Here is a 20,833-nt window from a genome sequence, read left to right as displayed (position 1 = left end):
CCTAGTGTATGTTTGAGGTATGAATTTTGTCTGCTGTCCTTTTTAAAGAAATTTGGATTGAATTTGAATCCTAGATACTGTTCTATAAAGAAGAAACAGTTTCTCAAAGGAATGCAGTTTTAAATGCTTGGCAGAGCAGAATGGCAATATTGTTAAGAGACAAGAATTTCTCCCTTATTGGCCAAAGAATGTGCAGTCTGTCTGATCCTGGAGAAGAAAAGCCCTTAAGCCCTTCTTTCTGTATGAACTTGAGTGTAGACACTGAGAAGAAACGAAGATGTCCATTTAAACCCATTTTGATATGTAGACTGGAAATTAAAAAATAAAATAAAATTAGCTAAATTAAAAGGGAAGTAGGAAAGAGCATTGATTTAGGATTTATGGGTAACATCCATCAGGCTCATGGAGAGAGTCAGAAGTGAGGAGGAATGATAAATGAAATATCAAGAAAAATAATCCTACCTTATCATACTAAAACTAATTAAAAAATGAGGACAAGTATAGTACCAATTTGCACCTATAGAACTTTCTTGTTATAAGATTGCCCTAGAACTTGGCTTTGATAAGAGCATAGTGTAGTCAGCAACTATGTCTCATGATTTGTTGGGGCAGGGGAAGAGAAAAGAGCAAAAAGATAGCTTTTTCTAAATGCCACAGTATTGTTGGGGAGGGGGAAACAACAACAAATAACTTGCTGTAGTTGTGTAGAGGAAGAAGTAGCCAAAGAATTGAGGTTAGAAAACAGAGGTGGCATTTCTCATTCAAATTTCATGAGTGAACTGAGGCAGAAGGTAACAGAGCACAGACCTTGAACAGAGTATTCAAGAAACTGGTTGGTGGGGAGCTCATGGAAGGCAACTTAAAGGGCAAGGGAAAGCTGGCAGTCCTTTAACAGCATCCTCTGAGCATACGAACAGTCCATCCTAGTGCTCAGGAAAATAGGTAGACTGATCAGCAGGCTGACTTGGCTGAGCAGGGAGTGGAGTTCATGATGGAGCTCCAAGAGGGGGGAAAAAAAGTATACAGGAGGTGGAATCAAGGACAGGCTGAAAAGGAGGAATATAGCAACATTGATTGGGTGCATCTGGGTGGTGTCAGGAAAGCCAGAGCTCAGCTGAAGCTGAGATTTGCAAGGGCAGCAAGAAGCACATCTGTTGCTAGGTTGGCAGAACAAGGAAAGTGTGGACCCACTACTAAGCGGGGCTGGCAATTCAGTGACAGCAAACCCAGATATGTCTGAGGTGCTTGGTGCCAACTTTGCTTCTATGCTTAGTGAAAGGGTTGAGGAAGGAGATGAATTATCAGCAGTGGGTGAGGACTGAGTCAGGAATTACTTGAGATAAACCGTACAAGTCCATGGGACCAGATGGGCAGCACTTGAAGGTACTGAGTCCTTGCAGCAGGGCATCTCTTGATTCATTGAAAGGCTGTGCAGATTGAGAGGTGTCTGATGAAAAGAGAAAGTTTGTTTTAACTATTATTTTAACAGTATTCCAACTGATTTTACTTATGACTGGAAAATCCAAATGCAATTTTCCCTGCATTTCACAGTGTGGTTTAACCCAGCAGGCAGCTAAACACCAAGCAGTCTGCTCCCTCCCTCCCCAGTAGGATGAGGGGAGGGAATTGAAAAATGTAAAATGTGCGAACTCGTGGGTTGTGATGAAGACAGTTTAATGGGAAAGAAAGAAGAGGGAGGGGAGGGGAGAAAAAGTTGGTGCCAACACAATTACTCACCACCAGCCAAATGATGCCCAGCCTGTCCCCAAGTAATTGCAGCTCGCCCCTAGCCAACTCCTCCCAGTTCCATAGCTGAGCATGACACCCTGTGGTGTGGGACATCCCTTTGGCCAGTTTGGGTCAGCTGTCCTGGCTGCGTCCCCTCCCAGCTTCTTTTGCATCCCAGCCTGCTTGCTTGCAAGGCAGTGTGAGAAGCTGAAATGTCCTTGGCTTAGTGTAAGCACTGCTCTGCAGCAGCTAAAATACCGGTGTGTTATCACCATTACTTTCATCACAAATCCAAAACATAGCACCATACCAACTACTATGAAGAAAACTGTCTTCCAGCCAAAACCAGGACACCTGTGCATACTTAAGATGAATATGGGACTTCATTTTCTTTTAATGTGCTCCCACAGGTAGTAGATGTAGACAGTTGACATGATTAAGATAGAAATTCAGGTATGTATGTGTGGTTCTGTACAAGTGTCTAAACTCCTGCTGCAGTGAGTGGATGGCTCATCAAGGAACAGAGAGTTCAATTCATGCTACTGGGGGAGATGAAAGGTATACCTAGATACCTAGGAAATCTCAAATGCTGATGTTTAGGGTTACAGGATCTTGTCTGGAGAGACTCTCCAGCTCTGCTGTTTGTAGTAGAAGTTTGAACACCTAGCTCCATGCACATACCTGAATTCAGATGTCTCAATCTGAAACTGGATTCTGCCTGAAGAGTTTCAGCCTAAGAAACCTGCTTGACAAGCCTGTCTTGGTTCACAGTAGGTCTTTTTTTAAACAGGTTAAAAGAAAAATGCCTGTCCAACTCTTGATAAGAATAGTCTTAATGTCTGGCCAAATACTTAAAATGTGAAAGTGCCAGATAAAAAATGTTTGGCAGAAGAAAATAGGCTGTATCACTTGCACAAGTAAAGTTCTCAGATTTAAAGCTTGAACTGTGCAAAGTAAACTTCATAAGTTCACCCAATCACACTGATTCGATGCTCAAAGCTGAAAAAATAAAACTGAAGAGCAAGATAAGACTTCCATATTGATGTTTGTTTCAAAAAACTTTTCAATAAGTTTACCAACTCTGAGTTATCAGGTGCTCAAGGAAGGTTTGGTACATTACTAAGAACAAATAATTATGAAAATAGTGTAATTACATCCATCCTGATGGTCTCTGCGTTTATGGCAGCAGCAGTACCTTAAAGAAAGCCATAGAGTACAGCTTGTCTTACTGTTTTTTTTTCCCTACTTCATTATCACTTGTATTCCAAGTATTAAGATAACATTATAAAAAGTAATTAAACATCCTAGTCGTTGCCCAATGTAGTGTTAACCTATTTATAAATAGCTTTATTTTTATTACCCATTTTTTTCACAATTTCTAGACTTAACAGGAAAAAAAAAATGAAGTAGAACTGGAAGAAGATTGGGATTTGAACCTTAAATGACTACTGATTTTTCAGTATCAGAGAAACTTTACAGCTCCGTACTGAATTTGGGTTCCGTTTTACATCTATGGTTGGGATTAAACAATGCTGTCAAATTGTAAAATGATAGGGATTAGTGCTACTGTAGTGCTACAATAGGACAAAATGAAGCCCAGATTATTTTGAAACAAAAACTGCTGCAATAATACTGGTTTACCATGAAAAGAAAAAATAGCTGCATTTATAGTATTTAAAAGCTGCCTTTTTCTTCCAGATCCTTTTCATTATACTGTTGTACAGATTCGTTGGGAATACATGCTTATTTTCTTGCTTGGAGAAATGTGAATAAATATGAAAAACCATTTGGAAGAAGAAAAGTTTCAGTGCTAACCACTATCATCAGCATAGTAGTTAGCAGCAAACACTTCCTTCAGTGTTCTTTTCAGGGTAATATTTGAGGGCTGTGGGGCTGCTTAAATTTTAACATGATAACCTCGGGTTCAAGAAACTGCTAATTCCCGCTGGTTATGCAAACCCAGCATTGAGCATAATGCAGAACAAGAACACAGGGAGAATTTGTGCAGGACTGACATCAGTCGAGAGAGCACTCAGCCCCCCGGGCTTCCCTTGGAGGCTGGGGAAGGGGATCCTCTATTTATGCACCGTGTCTTTAGGCCTGCTCTGAACCGCCCTGTACACCTCTGCTGATCTTAGATGAAAGCTGGAGGGACTAGGCTGCGAGGCTGAGATCAGTCTTTGTAACTTGCTGGGAAGCAGAGGAGGGGAAAAAAGCATGAATTGGTGGCTTTCAAGTTGTCAAAGAATATCAAACGCGTATGTTGTAATGTGCCCATCTCAGGATTCGGGTGTGCCTCCTACTAAGTGCTCAGAGCTACAGCAGGCTGCTCGTGATCCCACCTGGGTGGATTCTGAGGGGTATTTGGAGGATAACAAGGAAATCTGGAATATCTCCAGGGGTGTGGGGATGTTGGGGATGGGGATGTTGGGGATGGCTGATAGGTGCCTTCCAACCCCACCACCCTTCGGGCCTACAGCCGCAGTGTTCTCAGCTCCTCATCTTGTTCTTCTTTACCTGGGAGATGGTGTGGCCATCTTCTTTAAAATGGGCACGTTAAGTATATAAATCCTTGTTCCATTAAGGGTCTTCTCCAGCACTTAGCTGGTTAGCGAATAACACTTTGCTTTCATGAGATGTGAATGGATTTGTGCTGATTCATTCTAGATGCTTCTTTTCAAGTAGATTCTCACTTGTACCTGTTGGAGAAATTCTAATCAATTTTCCAGTAAGTAAAGGCATTCTGAAAGCTCAGACATACTGTTCTTCATTATTTACCAGGAGATCTGTTTCTTCCTTAAAATAAATAAATAAATAAATAAATAAATAAATAAATAAATAAACAAACCTGTTTGGATTAGGAAGTAATTTCCTGAAAGTCCTTCAATGCTAAGAGTGATATTTCATAGATAAACCAACTGTTGTTTTTAAAAGTAAGTAAATTAAAATGTAAGATAAAAACTGAGAAACACTTCTCAAGAGAAATTCCCAAAGTCTTTTGGGTATCCAAGACTACATAGCACTTTCATTGTACTTAAAAGTGGCATTTATTTTTTATTTTTTAAATAAATTGAATTTATCGTTTTGCATGTCTCTTTAATTTACACAGAAGAATCTAAGATAGTCACCAAGATTTTAAAAGTAATATCTGCAAAATTGCCAGCTCCTGCTATTAGAAGTCTCGAGAAGGCAGGATGCTGTCCTCTGCTCTGAATGTATTGCCTAGAGGTAGCAGTGCTTTAAGGCAGAATGCAGGTGGAGTCAGAGCAGTGTCTGAAGATGTCCTCAGGACCTGATTTACGTGCAGTCGGTGATGCTTGTTACATCTCTGAGCTTGCACTGTGGGTAGCTTGGCAAAAGCTTAAAAATGTTTCTAATGACAAATGTGACATTTATGATAAATCAATCAGTGCTGATTAAGATGGTAATATTTTGTAAGTTTTTTTGTTTGTTTGTTTGTTTGTTTGTTTTACCTAGACAGTACGTTGACTGGATATGAGAATTTTCCATGCCAGGAGCTGGACACTGAGCTATTGTCTGAAGAGGGTGTGCACAAACAGGCTGAATGTTATATTAACTGTACTCTTCTCTCTGTGCTTCAAAAAAGTCTTGAAAAAAGGGGGAAAAAAAAAAAAAACACTTGAAAAGCAAAAAGGTATTTTTAGAGAATTAGTTTTACTTTGTAGAATTGCAACTTGACATGTTTTTGAGGAGAAGAGAGCCATATCCATAAAAGAGATGAGATTTCCAAAACAACTTTAAAGTAAAGAGTTAATTTCACAAGTATTAGTTTGATCTGTAAAGATCAGATTCCTACAGAAGCCTGAGTTTTCTCCATGGAGTTCCCTCGTTGCTCGAAGTTCTGCTTTTCTCTGTATCCCTGATTCTGTCGATCTTCTCAGGGGTTAGCAATGTGGCGTCTGTTTGCTTTGTTGCTAGTGTCTGTCACTTGCTTGAAACTTCACGTAGGGCCCGTATCATCTGACAGCTCCATCATCTGTCTCCTAATCCAGTAAGCATATTCTTACCACCATACTATATACCTGCAGAATTGGTCCGTATCCAAAATGTATTCTGTTTTTTCAATCTTAGTTTGTGTGACAATATGTACAATTGTGGATCAACAGCTAAGCATTAGTTCATAGCATAGTCTATATATGTTGCTACATCTGCAGCATCATACAATGTATGGAGGTCGAGTTCTTACTGCTTTCCTCCACCAAGGAGGGATATTATATGTACAGCTGACAAAGCTCACAGGTTTTTACTTGTCTTTTTTAACACCCGAATTTCTCTGTAAAATTCTGTTGAAATTTGACATCCAGTTCAGAATTAGTAGTGGTGATGGTAAATGGAGAAACAGGCAAACAGGATGTTTCAGATGCATTTTTCCTTTGGAAATAAGTTTAAACTGATCAGTGAGGAGCTCCTATTGTTTATATTACCTCATATAAATTACTGAATTGGTTTAGAGCACTCAGCCAGGAAATGGGAAACCTGCACTGAGCTTCAATTCTCTGTTCTGCCTGACAGCACTCCCAAACCCTGCTGTTCTGGAGGTGCTTCAAGTCTTGGGGAAGTTAAAGAATTTTTGACAAGCAGGTGCATCACATTAAAAAGATCTTTGTACAGTAGTCTTCAGTGATGGTCCATTTTAGCTTTGTCATGACTGCTTCATCACTAACTGATTCCTAGAGGATGCCATTTAGATATGATGGGTTCTCCAAGAATCCTAGACAAGAATGTGCCAGCTTAAGGAGGAGGAAGATGTTACTCATGTAGCTCCACAAAGCACCAATTATCTACTCTCATTCTGTTCTTATTCCATTTCAAGTTATTTAAGTGTAATACTCTTTTTTTGTGTTTTTTTTTTTTTTTCTTCTTTTTTTAAGATAGGATATTTAATTTCCTGGAACTCCAAAGCAAAAGGAATTAATGTTATATATAAATTCTTGATTACTTCATTATGACAATATTAATTAGTTGTATGGAATAATACAATTGTTAAGGCTTTTCAAATGAAAATTTCTTCAACGTTTTAGTATTTTGAACTGTCTGGATGACTTTTTTTCCAAACATGTTGTTAATGCATCCAAAGTAATCACATTCACTATATACATCAGGATCAGCAGACTAGTGGCACAGAGCCACATGGACTATATATTTTTGAATGGTGCAGAACTACTGTCTGTGTGAGGCAACAACTTTTAATTCCTATGTTTCTTTCAGTTGACTTAGCCATTACTTTGAGAATGAAAATACAGCATTTTAATGGCTGCCAAAATATCTACAAATTTTTATTTTCCTTCAAGAGAAAAAGGAATAAAATGGTAGTGGATGAATTCGGCTCATCTGCAAAGTGGTGTGTGCACACTGTCTAAACATCTTACAGTCAGTAGAGTCTTTTGAGGGCAATTACAGTGCTCCTTTTCTGAACAACCTTTCAGAGGCTTAATTAGCCAAAGTACCTAACGTTAGATACCAGAAGTCAAATGAGTTAAATAAGCTCACCCTTTTAGCAGTGTTCTTTCATAGTGCTCCTACTACTGTTGTTATTATAGTTGGAGTTAATAAATATATCAATACTGCAACTTTGTAGGTACAGTAATCCATTCAGTTTAGTTTAGACCATTCAGTTTGTAAGCTTCCTGAGGCAAAAATATATTGGAACAGCATTTGACATAAAAGCTATAGACAAGCCTTTCAGAGTCATTCCAAACCTGAAATGCATATTACTGCCTCAGTTCTGACATCCATTTCTTTTCTGTTCTGTAAGTTGGTTGAGCAATGTGTGGTTCTTGGACCTTCATAGTATCTCAGCTGAATTCCTGTAATGGCCTTCAGATTAGACCAGTCTATATGAAAGAGATTTTGGTAGCAAAAGAGTAATGCACGTCTTCTCTAAAGCTTGTAGCATGTACTGAACTACCCTTCTTCAATGTGAATTACATGGAGTTTGGCCACTTAAATCAATATGCAACACAGTACTTCCCAGTTTTTCTGATAGATGTTATGAGTGATGGTCAAAGGATCATTTTTAAACACGCAAATAATGGATACGTATTATAACCTTACGTTTGTTTTGGACAAACCACACAGTTCTCTGCCTGGTAAAGTTCACTCTATTTTTAATACTTCCCAGCCATCAGCTATAAGATGAATATGCAAACTTATTGTTTTGAAGTTTTCATTTGTTTGTTTATTTAAATTTGCAGTGGTATTGATTTTCATCTAGAGACTGTTCAGTATCTACAGTAGTCTTTCCATTTTTTTTATTTTAAATGGCATCAGGTGTTTTACAGGTGTTGCGACAATTTGAAGTTAAAAATGGAATAGATGTCTGTGTTGTTCAGTAACCAGTTATGCACATGTCATCAGATGTTTGAGGAGGAATTAACTTTTTTGTTGCTCTTTTCCAATGAAGCCTCTGTGTGCTGTTAATAGTGGGAAATAGTTATATTTTTGAAAAGTGTGAAGTTTGGAAAAGGTGTGTAAGGTAGCTCTAGCTTCTCAAATAAGTCTGGTAGCTGACTGCCTACCTGCTCACATCCCCCATATGCTGTGGCCTTAAAGCTTCTTCCTCATCATCTTACTTAAAATTTGGGTGCTGCACCATCATATGAACTGATGTAATCGTTTGGCCAGACGCAGTCCTGTTCACATGAGAAGTGTCTCTGTTGAAGAGAAAAATGTGACCTATGATGATAATGTTTGGTGAGAATAGAGAATTACTAGAAGACAATTTTTTTTTTTTTTTGAAAGTATGGAGAATTTATCTTCCCAAAATCACATTCTCTGCAGATACATGAAATTTGGAACCCAAAAGCTTTTGGCATCCTAATACTGGATTCAGGTTACTTCAGGTCTCATTGTAAACCTTAGTCATGTCCTCATATATTATTTTCATTTCAGTTCACAAGGACAAGCACACGTACTCATACTTTGGTCAGATAAAAGATTGTTTGACTTTCAGAATAATTAAGCAGCAAGAATCACAGGAAGAACCACTGAAAATGTAATACCTTGTACCTGGTACAAGGTATTTAAAGATTAATTTTGGATATTTAACTTTATTTTTCATGCTGGGGTTCCTAATTGTGATGTGTCCGTACATGGGTTTTTGTATTTCATTTAGCCTGATCGCTGAGATGTTTACCAAGTTTTTATTCATTTTGGTTGGCATTGTCAAATTTCTCTGGATGCTTTTTTATTCTTTTTTCCTCTGATGCTTGGGGAGCAGGATGAAACCAACAGGGAAAAAAAAAAAAAAAACAAAAACAACAAAAAAAAAAAAACAAATCTTGCTCATTTCATTTTGTTCGCTTTTGCTTTACAGGAGACACATGAGATTGTGGCAATCAAGAAATTCAAAGACAGTGAAGGTAACCTTTTCTGCTGTGTAATCTTTCATGTCAATAATTACCTTGTTAATATCTCTCCAGTTCAAATAAGAAGTCTAATATAGCAAGACGTGATTTTAAATGATCATGATTTATTAACTCTGTGAATATTCAAGGCACTTGATCCTTTATACCTGCCTAGGGACTGTATTATACACTCAAACCAGAAAACTTTGGGCAACCTGGTTTAGTGGGAGGTGTCCCTGCCCATGGCAGGGGGCTGGAATTAGATGATCTGTAAGGTCCCTTCCAACCCCAACCATTCTGTCATCCTAACTACCTTCCTTTCTTGGAAACAAGACTGGCTTTTGGGCCTGCACATGTTCATGACAGTGAAGCCCAGTATGCTGTCATAGGCAAAACTGGCAATCAGCTGCTGAGAGCTACCTTGCACGCATCAAAAGTTAGCCCTAATCCCTTCTGGCCTAGCACAAACAGAAAGAGAAGCTGAGTGTAAAGTAATAAAAGGAGTAATCCCAGTCAGAGGTGATGTAGCTATAATCAGCCGTGCACCGAGGCTTTAGCAGACAGCTCAACAGTCTAATGATGTGGTTTAAAGAAATAGCAGCCGTTTTATTTTAGCAAACTTCCATTTTTTGGTATTGTAATGGAATTGTGGATGGAGGTGTGGTTGGTTACAAGGACTGTAATTTTCAAAGTCGGTTAGACACAGCAAATTCAGATTGGTGTCTGTCATTTCCTGCAATACAAACTCTCACAGCGCGGGTAATTTTGCCAGATGCTTGAAGGGTGTAGCTGATGAATCTTCTGCTATTAAGAAATCTGTTTTAAATCCCTGTTAAAGAAAGTAGATCATTTAGTTGTGGTGGCCATCTTGACCAGGTCATGAGATTACTTCAGAATCACATTTTCTACTTTGTGTCAACTGTAGAGTACACATCAAAGACAATGAGGCTCAGTATTAAGCCCCAAACAGGATTATGATGTTAGACAGTACACCAAAAAACAAAAACAAAAAATGCATCCTTGCCTTTAGTTTTGGCTTTCCATGAGAATTACGTAATAGCAGTTTACATGACTGATGACTGCTTTTCGGAGTTGTAGCTAGTTGTTTACAAGTTTCTGGAAATACAACAGAAGTTCTTTTGATAGATTTGATTCAGGCCATTTCACATCTGTCTTTTTAATATGGTGCTTCATTACAAATCTGAATGTACTGTAATTGTCTCTATTGCCATTTTTGTTTTGCTGAATTTTTGCTGCTTGACATGTGCATGCTAAATGAGCTGGAAAGAGTGTGTCTAGTTTTAGAAGAAATTATGTAATCGGGCTGACGCAAGCCAACACTGAGCACTCAGTTTCAAAATGAAATGATTTAGATGGGTTTAAATTGTATATTTTTAATCAAAACATTTGTGGTGCTAGTATTTTATTTTTCTCTCTTCTCCTGCTACTCTTCAATATTTTTTCATCTACTGATGATGATTGTATGCATTCATATGACCTGTGCTTTTCTCTCTCTTCTACAGACCTGTTTTTACTTTTTGCTTGCTTTGAAAAGCAGTTTCTCTTCCTTTTCTCTTATTTCTGTGTCTTTGTGGTACATGACCTGCCAGAGGGATTTAGTTTTGATTTCATGCAGTCATACACCATTCAATGGTTGTGGATAACAATACTAAGAGATTGAGAACCTGTCTTCTACATGTGCATGGGCAAAGTTGCTGAATTAATAGATTCTAATATACTCCGTTTTATTTGATGGTTCATTGGTACTATCCTCTGGAACCCAGCCAGTTCAGTCACTAAACTCAGCAAAGTGCTTGTTCGTCAATAAGCACTCTACAAAGCTTCAGTAAAACACCGTTGTTTTTTTGTTTTTGTTTTTTTAAACAACCTTCAGACAACTAAATTGTCAAAACAATAGTTGAGTATCTTGACTTAGAATCACAGATTCAAGGCTTCATTGAATCAGTATTGGCTTTACTGCCCTCTGTGGCCAGGCCACTACATTGATCTGCTTTTCTGAATTTCATTTAAAAGCCATATGTGGAAACTTAAAGGACTTACAAATCTGTGCTTCTGCCTTAATTTGTCATGTTTTTAAATTACTTTAGAATCAAATTGCTGGGTTTTGAACAAAAAAGGTCTATGTTTGCATTCTAGTGCTTCTGGTGAGAACGTAACTTTGTCAGTTCTTCGTGCATGTGATAATTATATGTGGGGTGGAGGATGTCTGTACAGATACATGCATATTTTTGGAAGTCTATTAGTGGTCTTCATAATGAAAAGATAAAAATGCAAATTATTGCTTCTTATGAAGCAACATTTTCTGCCACTGGAAGCCACGATGGTAATGAAGGGAAGACTGTGAAGGTTACGTAATGAATGCACAGCCATCAGCTACCTCTCTTTTTAAGCAGGGATTCAAAATAAAGATTCATAACGCTTCTTACTGAGTTTTTAAATACATTTTACTTTGTCACTTTTTCATTCTAGAAAATGAAGAAGTCAAAGAAACCACTTTACGAGAGCTTAAAATGCTTCGCACTTTGAAACAGGAGAACATAGTGGAGCTGAAAGAAGCCTTCAGAAGAAGAGGAAAATTATACCTAGTATTTGAATATGTGGAAAAAGTGAGTTGAGTTTATACTATCCTTGCCACACTTAAATCATCAGCTTAATGGAAAAGTCTTTAAAATTATTTACACATTTAAAAATGAAACACTTACAATCTATGAAGAGGAACAGCAGAAAAACTGTAATACAATCTGAATTGTTGTAATTACTGTGAGAAAAATGGCACTTTACTGTGAGAAAAATGGCACTGATAACTCTGTTACTGTTTTTACATCATGTGTTGGTCTTAAAAACAAACAAACAAACAAACAAACAAAAACCACAACAGTTTTTCCATACATGAACAAACGTTAAAATTTTGTACACTGGAATACATATAATTTGAAGAAAATTTTCCATCCAAATACTTCATTTTTAATTGTAAAGTAGATTAGCTGTCATATGTTATGTGTGTAATGAATTTTTAACATAGTCTTTCAGAACAAGATCATAGATTTTTGACCTTGGAATTTGTTGCAGCTTTCTCGATCCCTGCCTGATAAAAATAGGATTTTTGTTTGAATGTTTCTCTAACAAGTCCACTATTAATCGTTGCTTAGAGGTATTTGGCAAAGATCACTGTCATTATTTCCAATCCTGACCTCATTTGAAGCAATTCCAAAACTTTCTTAGATTGGCCTACTATTGCCAAACATTCTGCCCTGTTTCTAGGGAGAAACAACCTAGAAGAGATTGGTTCTCCATTATTTTTTGCAAACTTTGTGATGATGGTAGACCTTACCTGTGTATCCTAACCATTTAGGATTTCTTCATGGAAATAATTAGATGGTATTTGGATACAGTAAAACTAAATGCAAGCTTAAATATATGTAGCTTTCACAAGATACTGTTCCCTTGATTGAAATTTTCATTTAATGAAAATTTCCTGCCAATCCCTGCCAATGTGATGTTGCGGTACAGCTAGGTGCTAGTCCTTTTCAGTCAGTTATTTCTTGTGTAAAGGTTCCCCACCCTAAATAGTGTCTCATTTACCTCAGTTTGCAATTTACTATGTGGTATAACTTCATTGCATAATGTGAGGTGACCTATTTTAGGCCATGGCTTGGCAGAAGTCATTTTTGTTTTTCACCAGGTTAGCAACTCCGAATGTGGTGGATCTTTCTTATCAGTAATGTCTGAAGCTTGACTTGTTCCACTCATATTCCTTGTGATTGTTCCAGATTTGTGTAATGTCTTTGAACACACACCAAGCAGAACATATATTTAATCTTCTATTATAGTTGAATTAGCGAAGCTCACCCTAGTAGTGGGTTGGAAGACAAGCATCAGTAAAAGACATTCAATTTCTCTAACAATAGCATATTTCAAACAATGTTAAAGATAGACATTACATGTCTAATGCCATTTTTGTTCTAAAATTGTTTCTATATGAATGACCATCTTTACTTACAGTTAAACTTCACTTTCCATGAATGTTTCACATTTTCAGATGTGTTGAGTAGTTTCCACTGGTTCTTATAGATGTCTATAAAACCAATCTAAAGACCAGGATGATTTCTGTATTTTCAAATGAGAAAGAGTAGAAGGAATTAAATAAAACATGGTACAATATGCTAGTACTTGTTTTAACTGGTGATGAACAGCATGTGTTCTTTAGGGAATCTTAGCGCTGCAATACTCTAATCCAGATTACTTACATTCACATTTAGTCTAATCTTCTTTATCCATTACCCTTAGTTAATGTCTTCATATAGGATTATGTCTTGCTGTGTTGTTGTTACTATTTTCATTCATATTTGTAACACTGACTTTTTAACATAACTTGTCCAGAACTATAGGTCTCTGTGTGGACAAGAATATGACAAATGAATATGGTCCCTTAACAGAAAATTCCTTTTCTGAGCTATGAAGTGTTGCACACAGCACCTAAGTTGCAGTATTTATTCACAGACTGTAAAATTCAGAAATGTTTTCAAATATTAATAGTCTCCCACTTGTTTTCTCTTCTACGCGTGTTATTAAAATATATTGCAAGGGAAACATCACATTTTCTTATACAGCTAAAGAAAATGTTTATCAAAGCTAAGGTAAACTTATTTTAAATGAAAAATTTGTACAAATGCTCAAATTCATAATAAAATGAATTGTGTAAGGCAATATAGCCAAAATACTTATTTCCGTTTCAGTTTTCACTAAATAACACTCTATCCTGTCTTCAAGTGGGCTGCTGATGCCCATTATTCATTCAACTAGGATTTAGAGTACAAATTCCATTGTACTTCTAATTGTACAAAATTGGAGACATTTGCTAATACAATGGAAATCTGAATGTCATTTTTCAAAGGGGAAGCTTACTATCATAAACAGTTTAATTTTTGCATTGGTGTATCTGTGAAATAGTATGGGCATAGTTACTGTAATGCAAAGATGTCTAGGGTCAATATAGCTGATAAATAACTATAGGATATGTTATAGGTTATTGTTTATGCCCCTGTGAGGCATTTTTGTGTTACCTCATTAGCGATATTTTGTAGCTTTAGGTTGCTTTTATGTGCCCATTCACATACAGGCATGGCTTGTGATTAATCATAGTTCTGCTATGTGAAAGCCATAGAAATAGCTTATTAATATTTAGAAAATGCTCTGTTTTACTAATTTTTCATACAGCCACAGTGACCTGGTATTTCTATTCAAGCAACTTTCTGTATGTAAATGACTATTTAGAAGCTTTAGGGTAATTGGTTTGATGACAGCTTTTTAAAGACTTGTGGTACATTTGTGGTTCACCTTCAAGGCTTATTGTTTTCACAAATGCTTTCTGTAGAATGAAAACAGCTTATCTATGCTTATCATTAGAATACACTCCCTGAGTGTTAAGCTATAATTTTTTTCATAGTCAGAGTCAGTGGTGTATGTTGTTGTCAGATGGCTGAAAATGAGTTGTGTTCTAGCTACTACAATATAACTTCTTGAAATAATGTCTTTTAAACTTTTAGAATATGCTTGAATTGCTAGAAGAAATGCCAAATGGAGTTCCACCAGAAAAAGTGAAAAGCTATATCTACCAGCTAATTAAAGCAATTCATTGGTGTCATAAGAATGATATTGTTCATAGAGGTAAGTGTGTAGCTCACCACGTGGAAATAAGCCCCTGATTGAAATTTACTTTGTACCAAGAAAGAGATTATAGCTTGAAGTAATTTGCATTTAACATAAACATAAGCAATTCCTCTATGTCAACAACAGAGAGAAAATCTCTAAATTTTGGCTGAGTTTTAAGCCTGCCACCTGACTTCATATTACTTTAAAACTAAGTCCATCTATTTAAAAAGCTTGCTGTCCGGTATCTTTGGTGTATGAGTAAAGGTTATATTAAATGCACAACGAAGTAAAACTGAAGTACAAACATTGCCAAAGGAAAAGGAATTTTTAAACATTTTCTGGCACTCAGTCATTTCACTTCTGAATCTGATAATGGAATGGTAGTAGAAAATTAACCCAGAACTTAAGGCTTACTCCCCTGTGCTTTACTTCTGCTTAAGGCAGTTCCTCCCAGCTCCTGTGACTTAGGCTATGTATATTTACTTTCTCTCCTAAACTTCAAGCACTTCCAGTCCATATTTTGATGTATGATAATGTCTAGCTTTATATAGTTTATTTAATTCATTTGTATTTTGCTTTGTGGCTTTGAAGGAACAACTTTTCTTTCTAATTAATGTTTCCAATAAATTACAGTTCTCATGCAGTTTACTTCTTGTATTCAAGACAGATCAAAATGTAGGCAAGAGTCTGAAATATTTTGTAAAATACACTTTGAACAAGTATAACATACACAGATACTATGACATGTAGATAGGAATAAGAGACAGACTTAAAACCAGAGAACACACTTTCTCTAAAGAAACGGCAAGAAATGCTTAAGAAGGGTATTGTAACTGAAAATGTTGAACACGACACAACAGCTTAGTGATTAACAACAGCTTAGTGATTGAGTAATTCAATGACATTTTTTGTATTGTTTTACAATATGCAATATTCTACATGTTGTTTTGCTCTCCAGGAATATCTGTAAGCAGCTTTTACCTTTCAATATTTTGTAGGGAAACACTTTAAGAGACTTCACATGGCAGAAAATGATTTCAGCTTGTTCACAGATAGAATTGCTGTAGCTTGTAATGCGTTGTTTATGATTGCAAGAGTATCTTGAAATACATTATTATTAAATAATATTGTTGGCAAAGTTCAAAACTAGGAGAAATTAACAGCTGTCTTTTTTTTCTTTGTTATTTGATGCTCTAGATATCAAACCAGAGAATCTCTTAATAAGTCACAATGATGTTCTGAAGTTGTGTGACTTTGGTAAGTTCAATAGATGGATTTCTTTTTACCTTTTCAAGGCAAATCTCTTGCAGTGGATTTTCTTGCCTTAGTGTTTAAAACCCTTTTAGTGGTCGTTACTGAGGTTTGTGGAAATTACTTTAATTTGAAAAATCTATAGGCTTAATTCGCTTCCTTTGAAATACCGTGTTGCCATATCAATGGAAATGCTGCACTTGTCTCTGCCTTATTTGATAGGGTTTTTACTAGCACTGGTACTGGCACTTAAGAAAGAACAGCACAGATGATAAACTGATGAGAAGGCTAGCAAAACTATAGATTTATCTGGCCTGCATATTAAAAGAAAAGATGGTTCTTGTTTTTTAAAGACAAAATATATTCTTACATACTTTTTAAACCACTGGCTTTCATGGACTGTTAGGTATACAGTTACAGATCAATTTTTATAGTTGTATTAATCAAAGAATCGTGTCAACATATGATTAATGGCTGAAGGATAGAGTCAGAGTGGTACTGGTACTGTTAACTTTCGTATTTCCTGACTTATCAATAGTCAGCTTTAAGTCTTTGAAGAATCAGCACCCAAGTACAAGACAAACTTTGCCCATGTGAGTAATCCCCAGAAGACAGCAGGGTGGCATATACACTGTTCCAACAATCTCTATTTTTATTCTAAATGCTACATAAACACAGAATAAAATATTGTTCCCTCTAAAAAGCTTACAGTTTGGCTTGGTGAAATAAAATTCAATTCCTTGCTGCTACCCAAGGGCACTTTTCATGAGAGCACTTTGAAAGCTGTCGTTTCAAACCTCTGCGATTTTGAATGAAAAGAGGAACCACTGAAAAAAAAATAATAAATTGCAGTAGGTTCTTAGGAACACAGAAAAGGCATTTGTCTTTTGCAGCATTGCTTATTTCTTTCAATCCTAGGGGTATTTTTGCCTAAGCATTCAGCACCAGCAAGCGTTCCAGGAAAAGCCTTAGAATATTTGGTCCACATGAGTTCTTTGAACTGAGGGCATCTGACAGCACACAGTGGTGCTGTTGGCGGTGCCTGCGGTGCCTTGGCCCTCTCTCTGGCCAGGGACCTACTGCCGGCCCCTACGCAGCCGCCCTCTCCTGCCAGCTTAGGCCCTTCGAGTCCCCCAGGGTTGCCGGTGCTCTGGCGGGTGGCAGGGGCTGGTGGCGTGCCCGTTGCCCCCGTGGCTTCAGCTTTGGTTGTCTGGGGGAAACAATTGCTGCCTCTTGCAGAGCTTCACATCCAGTCGACAGACAGCACTTGCCCTTGACTAGTGTGTGCTCCAGTCAGGACAAATCGTGTCATGAGGAGGAGCATCCCATGGTAGTGCTCCCTTCCTTCCTGCATCTTTGTCCTCCTGAGAGCGAGGTTCGCCACTCAAGCTGGCACGTGCCATCAGCTAAGCAGTCCTTGTGCACCAGAATGTGTGTCAGCAGCCTTTGTGCTTCGCACTGCAGAAAAATGGAAAGCCAAACAAGCTGTACAATCATGTTATGGACAGCAGTTTTCTCACCAGATAGAGGTAATGTGAATTCTGTCAGTGGAGACAATCTGTCTTGTCCATAGGCTTGCTCATGTCATACCCTCAAGGCAGATTCTCCTGCTGTTGGAAAAGAAATGCAACCCAAAAGTCCTTCTGGTGCTCAGCAGAGCCGTAAGGAAGAAAATTGGAGGAACTTCTGTTGTTGTTGTTCGCATGGATTAGTCTGGATTTTGCTTATAGTCTTGGACTTCATTTCAAATTCTAAGCAATACTTAAAATTTGGGATCGATTCTAATTTTTAGCCGTGTTGCTAATTGACATTCCTGTTAATAGCTTAAGTTATTACTGTAAAAATCAAAGATTATTACTGTCAGAGAGATATTATCCACAAGAATGTTCCTTGCACACATACAGATTGGGATGTAAGAGTTTGCCTTCTAACATGATTTAACATATGTTACCTGCCTACCTAGCTTCATTTCTTGGAACGCAAGTACTTGTCACATACAGTGCCACATTCCTCATGTGACAGCAACAAATGCAAGTAAAAGGTCTGTGCATCAATCCCAATGCAGACATTGCAGTAATTGGGTGTTCGGGAATAGCCCAGTGGACAGAACAATTTGACTAGAAAAAATAATAATAAAAAATAACAAGATAGTTCTTCGTAATCCTTGTGCCATGTTCTGTACATATCGTACCAGGAAAAATGGGGTTGAATGTGGTGCTTGCCTGGACACATGTTGTGTGGGTGTCATTTCTGCCAATGGAAATGGGAAAGAGAACAGCACAAAATGCCGATTACAGCAGATGCATCTGACTTGTTAGAAATTGGTAGGCATTCTGTTTAGTATGCTTGCTGTTTCAACACCAGGGCTTCAGAATTACTTGTTTTAAAAATGGCTTAATTTCTGTATGATACATGAGCACAGAAATCATGAAACAGGGCTGGAAAAGACCTCAAGAAATTCTCTAGTTCTTCCACCTACTCAGAGAAATGATTAAGCCTGTTTATGTCATTCCTAACAGGTTTTGCTTAGCTTATTCTTGAAGATCTCAGTAATTCATGTTCCTTACTGTTCCTAGGCACCTATTTAAGTCCTTGCATGTCATTAGGAGGTTGGACTTAGATAATCTTTGAAGGTCCCTTCCAACTGAATTATTCTATTCCTTTAATGTTAGAATTCTTTACATTGTCTAACTTAATGTGCCTTATTTCTCTGTAAGAAACTGCCAGTCTTCTGAACTCCTTTTTCCCTCACACCTTTTACCTTGACATCTACCCTCCTCTCCTCAGAGTTGTTTAAAGTCCTTTCTTGAAATCTCATTTTTATTTTCGTTGTTTGCCTTCCTTGCATTGGGATACAAGCTCTGTTGCTTTCATAGTTGCTCTCACCCAAATCACTTTCCATGTTCATGTTCTGATCTGTTTCTTCTTGCTGTTCAGAATTTGGTCTAGTCTTCTGCCTAATTACCTTCTCTTATGTTTTGTGTCAAAAATTGTACCCAATACCTCAGCACAGTGTGGAGGTAGGGACAGTAAGCTAGCTCTGCCACAACAGGAAAGTAGCAATTGTCCTGTTAGAAAGGTTTTATGCTTTCTTGAACTATCAATTCTGCCCATCATCTTTCAGCATGGTGATATACAGTCAGAGCAGTAGTGCATCCATAAAGTGGTTTCTTACACGCCTGACAATATCTAGATGCCACTGACTTGCTGATGCTCTGGTGCTAGTGGGCTGGTGCTGTACACTACCACATGGGCTGCTGTGATGTGATCATTTGTATCCTGTCGCCCTTTTATCTTTCTCCCATCATTCAGGCTGAGGCTTCCCAGTTTTGGCTGTCCCATTTCCTCAGGATGGCTCTTGGTAATTTTCCTTCTCGTTTTTAAAAGCACAAATCAAAGATTTTTCACTGACCAGATTAATCAGATGGGCCATGTAATTTGAAACAGAAAGAGGGCTGCCTAAGCAGTTCTAAATATAGCAATGTTTAGAAATTTACCCAAAAGTTGTTAGTTTTAAGTAATTAAAAAAAAAAAATCCTTTGAAGTTTTTTCTCTAGCAGCATCAGTAATGTTCAGCAGCACTGTGAGAACGGATGAGAATTATTCTTATTTTGAGGTGACTTTGAAATACCTTTTCATCATTGTACAGTCCTTTCCATTTACTAACTCTTGAAGGGAGAGGTATCTTAGAATTAACAGCTGTAACCTACGTCAAAAACAAATTTATTGTTTTCTCAAGCCACTAGTCCAATAAAATAGTCTCTGTACCCAAACCTTTACTCCAATTTGGAGTAAATTAGTGTACCCATGGGGAGCAGGTGGGGCTGGAGTCCTTCAGTAATGCTGCCAAGTGAGATACACTTTCAGAATACTAAAAATCAATCAATAAATAAATGACAGCCTTACAAGCATAGTTGTGTGGGAAAATCACTTTTGGCAGCTTCTGCATAAGAACTCAGGAATAAAGAAAAATGACTGTTGCATTTAAGTAGCACTTATTGATTCTGAAAATGAAATTATGCTTTAACCTCTGCAAAACTTTGTACTTTTTATTCTTTTTTCATCGCTCATGCAGTAATGGAAGGACTCCTAGTGGTTTCACTGAAGTGAGTTTTTGACCAAGTTTTAGTGCTACATCCCAGTAAGGAAGCATTTAAAAAACGTTGGTTCTGCATTTCAGTCCCAAAAGTTTGTTCCAGTTTGAAGTCAATTTCAACAGCAGAGACTTGCTGTTGAGATCTGTCTGACCTCTTACCTTATTATTAATTGTTGGAAAAACAGTAAGATGCTTGATACTTTACCAAAAACAGTGCTGTCAGCTGCCCTAGAGTACTTCTACATGAAGAATCTAGTAACGTTGTAACTGTGCTGCTCAGCTCACTTCTTATAAATGGAGGAAAACGAAAACAAAATTCAACTTACTACTGGATTTTTCAGTATATGCACTCTTCTCACTGTTGATCTTGTTAATTGTTATATGTTAAGACAGAAGTTGAGTTTTGATACAACTGAAAATAAGTTGACAGTTTTTTGATTCTTAATAGAATGATGTGGAGGAGGAAGTTAATTTGGACTTGCTTTCTGATCCTAATTCACTGAGAGCCTTGTTATCAGTACAATGCTAAAGCAGATGGGAAGCTGACACTTGTGGAGTGACCTAAATGCAGAAATAAAGCCGTTTTTCTGGTCTTTGGTAGAGTCCTGCCTTTTGTAGTTTGGGAGAGATTGCCCCATTTTTTGCCAAGAATAACACATAGCTGCTTGACCACATGAGAAAATGGAATGCAGTGAGACTGTAGTAGTTAAGATCAATG

General features: G+C 37.4%; 1 protein-coding gene across 1 annotated transcript; it reads left to right on the top strand.

Moving 5' to 3' along the window:
• Positions 1–9,064: 9,064 nt before the first annotated feature.
• On the top strand, positions 9,065–16,025 carry LOC309890766 (cyclin-dependent kinase-like 5; the record flags this gene model as incomplete). Its single annotated transcript, XM_082785173.1, has 4 exons — positions 9,065–9,110; positions 11,586–11,722; positions 14,663–14,783; positions 15,966–16,025. Coding segments are annotated over 4 exons (364 nt in total), but the record flags the coding sequence as incomplete, so codon positions are not given.
• Between the last annotated feature and the right edge of the window lie 4,808 nt (positions 16,026–20,833).

The sequence above is a fragment of the Aythya marila genome, assembly GCF_965140915.1.
Source record: "Aythya marila genome assembly, contig: HAP1_HAP1_SCAFFOLD_983, whole genome shotgun sequence".
NCBI lineage: Eukaryota > Metazoa > Chordata > Aves > Anseriformes > Anatidae > Aythya > Aythya marila.
The sequence above is the reverse complement of the archived record's forward strand: the minus strand, read 5'-3'. Positions and strand labels throughout refer to the sequence as shown.